The sequence below is a fragment of the Parasteatoda tepidariorum genome, chromosome 8, assembly GCF_043381705.1.
Source record: "Parasteatoda tepidariorum isolate YZ-2023 chromosome 8, CAS_Ptep_4.0, whole genome shotgun sequence".
NCBI classification, from domain to species: domain Eukaryota; kingdom Metazoa; phylum Arthropoda; class Arachnida; order Araneae; family Theridiidae; genus Parasteatoda; species Parasteatoda tepidariorum.
Window position 1 is genome coordinate 23,551,622 of NC_092211.1, and position 3,849 is coordinate 23,555,470.

At 29.6% G+C, this 3,849-nt stretch overlaps 1 protein-coding gene across 1 annotated transcript; it reads left to right on the forward strand.

Moving 5' to 3' along the window:
* The first annotated feature begins 630 nt into the window (after positions 1-630).
* On the forward strand, positions 631-3,556 carry LOC122270879 (uncharacterized). The gene is made up of 2 exons (XM_071184440.1): positions 631-1,782; positions 2,673-3,556. The coding sequence occupies exons 1-2, from the start codon at positions 1,558-1,560 to the stop codon at positions 2,775-2,777; spliced, it is 330 nt and encodes a 109-aa protein (XP_071040541.1). The 5' UTR covers positions 631-1,557; the 3' UTR covers positions 2,778-3,556.
* Positions 3,557-3,849: the final 293 nt, after the last annotated feature.

Here is a 3,849-nt window from a genome sequence, read left to right on the forward strand (position 1 = left end):
AGTGCCAGTACTCTGAATATGAAACATTTGATTTAGTGGTAATATCATTGTATAGGGCAGTGGATATGATGCCAATAATTAGTGCATAGAGCATTTAATTTACTTTTTTACTTTCACTTCTTCCTTAATTTACTTTTTATTTTTTTAAAATACACCACAGAAGAAATGATTTTGCACTGGTGTATACAATAAGAGAAAAGGAAAAATCATTTCAGCAGTGAAAAAGTTTTACATAAGATCTTTAAAAACTGTAAAACATTTAATAAAAAGCATTTCTAATATGGGTGATAAAAAATAAATGATTGAAATTTTTTTTGGTATACTATTTTAATAAATTTGAAATCAACTATTGTAATTCTCTTCAGATCAAGAAATAACTCGAGACTTTTTTTAAATTCTTAACTTAAAAAGGCAATATTTCTATACCAAAATATCATTCTCTTATCATCTCGGAAGTATTTATATAAAAGTTGAACAAAATAAAGCAGTAAATAACTTTTAATCTCAATGTTAGTCTTTGAAATACAAATATTAAAGCTCATAATTTAAATTATGAAATGAAGTAAAAAAAGCATTTTTTCTCTGAATAAGCATATCATTGTTAGATTAGTTTCCATTTTAGATCCTCAACCAACACTGTTAAAATTTTCATTCTAAAATTATGGTAAAATAAATGGCAGCTGTCTGTCCCTCCGATTAACCGTAAAGATTACGGTAAAGAACATTTTTTTCCTTTATGATTTTGAAACGATTTACGAAAAGTATGATTATAAAACCATAAATACAAAACTATACGGTTACTTAAAAATTTACTACTAGCATTTTTCAAAAACGTAAAAAAGAATAATTATTTAACTAGACATGGGAGATCGGCTTTTCGTTAGGTAATGGACATTGGAGAGCGCCGAACACTGGAAATTCTTTATGTGTTGAAGGAAATAGTGTGGTAGCAACACTAGGACTCGAACACCAGTTCTGCCGGTAATTCGATTGACAGATAAGCGGCTATGATAAGCACGCAGTTGAAAAGAACAAAGTAGATTCATAAGGTGGTTCTAGTTGATGCGATAAAATTCTGGTTGTTTAACCGTCTTAGGTGGAAGCAGTCAATAAACAGTTTTTCTCAAACTTTAAAGTTTGATTACCATTTAATTTATGGTTATTTGACTGTTTTGATTAAATATGGTGAATTAATCATTCAATAAATTGTTATTTACCATTTTTTCACAGAAATTTCTAGCAGTGTATTTGGGGATTGCATCAATATGGGGAAATTAGGGTTGCTGTCAGGGAGGAGAGCAGTCAAAAATTCATTTTATTGACGAAGCTATTTTGCACTATTGAAGAAGAATGTTTGACACCGTAGTTAGGAAAGCTTGTAATTAAATTTTTAAAATAATGCGCGCGAAATTTCTTTGAAAATCTTAAGTTGTTTCAATTTTTCTTAAAACACAGCTCCCAGGTCATTTTTCAAATGATTTTTATGTACTTAGTGCATACTATTTATTTAAAATTATAAAATGTGAAATCACATAGTTATTGGGATAAATAGATGGAATGAGTTCACTTTATGTCTTTTTTAATTTCCCTTTTAGAGTCAACGTCAAAAGATCTGGCGTCAAAAAGTATGACTATTTGGTGGATGATGGAGTTGTGAAAAAGAAGGGAAAACCCTTCAATCACAAATCCTATTTCAAAGATGTTGTTTTAGACAACTATGATGTGATTAAACCATTCGTAGGACGAATTGGTTCGGAATTTCTGGATCTCAATCTGGCACAGGTAATTTAGTAAGGCTTATTCGTGCATGTTTATTTTATTTCAAAATTAATTTCAGTTTTTTGTTCTATTTCATAAATCTTAACAAATGGATTTTTTGCTCCACTTTTATATATCCACGTTACCCAGGAAAGATAAATTTACCGAATTAATGTGCAACAGATCTTAATCAAATTTCCAAATAATTCTAAAACAGCAAGAGAGAGATTATTATTATTGTGAAAATTAGAGCTTATTGTAAAATGCGCAATGTAAAATTGGCAAATAGAAGATTGATAAAAATTATGAGCAAAGCGAAACTAATTTTTTTAATTAAAATATTTTATGCACTTTTAAATGAATAGTAAATTGAATAATTGAAACTTTAAAAATGAAATTGCTCTTCATGCAGCCTATAAACAAAAAGCTATGAGTACCATTATTAAGAACTTATTTTTAAAATTACTTTTTGCCTTTTAATTTCTCAAAATTCCTGTTAAATAAAGAGAAATATTTGGAATCTTTTAAACATCAAAAATTTTAAAAATTCTTATCTTCAGAAATGTACTTTCTAATTAAGTAAACTCATTCTCTGTGCGCTACTAAAGTATTCTAATTCCGAATATACTCCTTATAGTTCAAGTAAAAATCTCTCAGTTTACCTTTATTTAAACTTGCGCGGCTTTCAATAACGACACTAAGAGAGTAAAGTGCATTTCAACGCCAAATTTGGATAGGTTTACACCACAATTCTTGCAATGTACGTATTAGACTAAGCAGTTGCTCAAAATTTAATTGGTTTATTGCTTTTTTATTTTTATTTTTTTCTCCTTGAATATTAGCCTTTTAATTAAAGCAAAATTTTCCTTATATGCTTAATACCATATTATTTACTTTCTATTGTCTTTTTACAGCCAGAAAATCTTGATGCGTTCGATGTTCCTAATACATGTTTGGGTGATTCAAATGATACTGATGGCTCTGAGATCAAAAATGATCCAAATGAGCGTCAGAATTAAATTGCCCTTACCTTGAACATCAATGCAGTCGAAAAATATTCAGACGACGTATGAAGAATGTGACGTAAAAATTGTGTGTCACATGAGCCTCTGAGGAGGTGGACTCTGTTTAAGAAGTTGAAAAACTGATTAAAGATTTTGACAGAATGATGACGACTGTGTGATATGAGCCCCTATAAGGGCGGACTCTCTTTTCGAGCCCCTATATGGCTGGACTCTGCTTAAAAAGTTAGAAAACAGCTTAAAGATTTTGAAAGACTGAGGACGAATGTATGATAAAAGCCATTAAATAGGTGGACTCTACTTTTGATCCTACAAGCTTTTCCAATATTTTCAGAAAATCCTAAGGATTTAAAAGAATCGTGACTATTGTGTGATATGATACCCAAAATAAGTGGACTCTGTTTTTGAGCCCTTTAGAGGGTACACTCTTTTTTCTGAGCCCCTAAGAGGTTGGACTCTATTTAAGAAGTTGGTAGATTGTATAAACAATTATGTGATATAAGGCCTTATAAAAGGTGGACTCTGTTTTTGAGCCCCTGAAAAGGTGGACTCCTCTTTTGAGCCCCTAAGAGGGTGGACTCTGTTTAAAAAGGTGGAAAATTGTTTAAATAATTTAAAAGACTTGTGACAATTGCGTGATATAAGCCCCTGAAAGGATGGACTTTTAAAACGACAATTTTTGTAAAAAAAAATTTGCTTGTATGTTTGATAAGTTACATCTTTTTTGTTAAGTGATACTAAAAATTACAAAAAAAAAATAAATAAAAAAAAAATTATTGTTTTATTATTTTTATTCATCATGTCATGCACATGACATTACTTCACATCACTGTACACGACTTGACTTGATTAAATAAGATGAGATCATAATGTAAACAGATTCTTTTCTTAGTTTGAAACTTTATAAATTTCTTAAAACTGCTTATTATTCCATAAAAATATGATTTTATCTTCGGAAATTTAATACCCAAGGTTTTTTTTATGGAAAACTTTATTGTGTTTTAGTGTATAAGTGAAACCTAATGAATCTACTATTTTCTGTTCCCTTTCTAAAAATTTGAGGGAAATA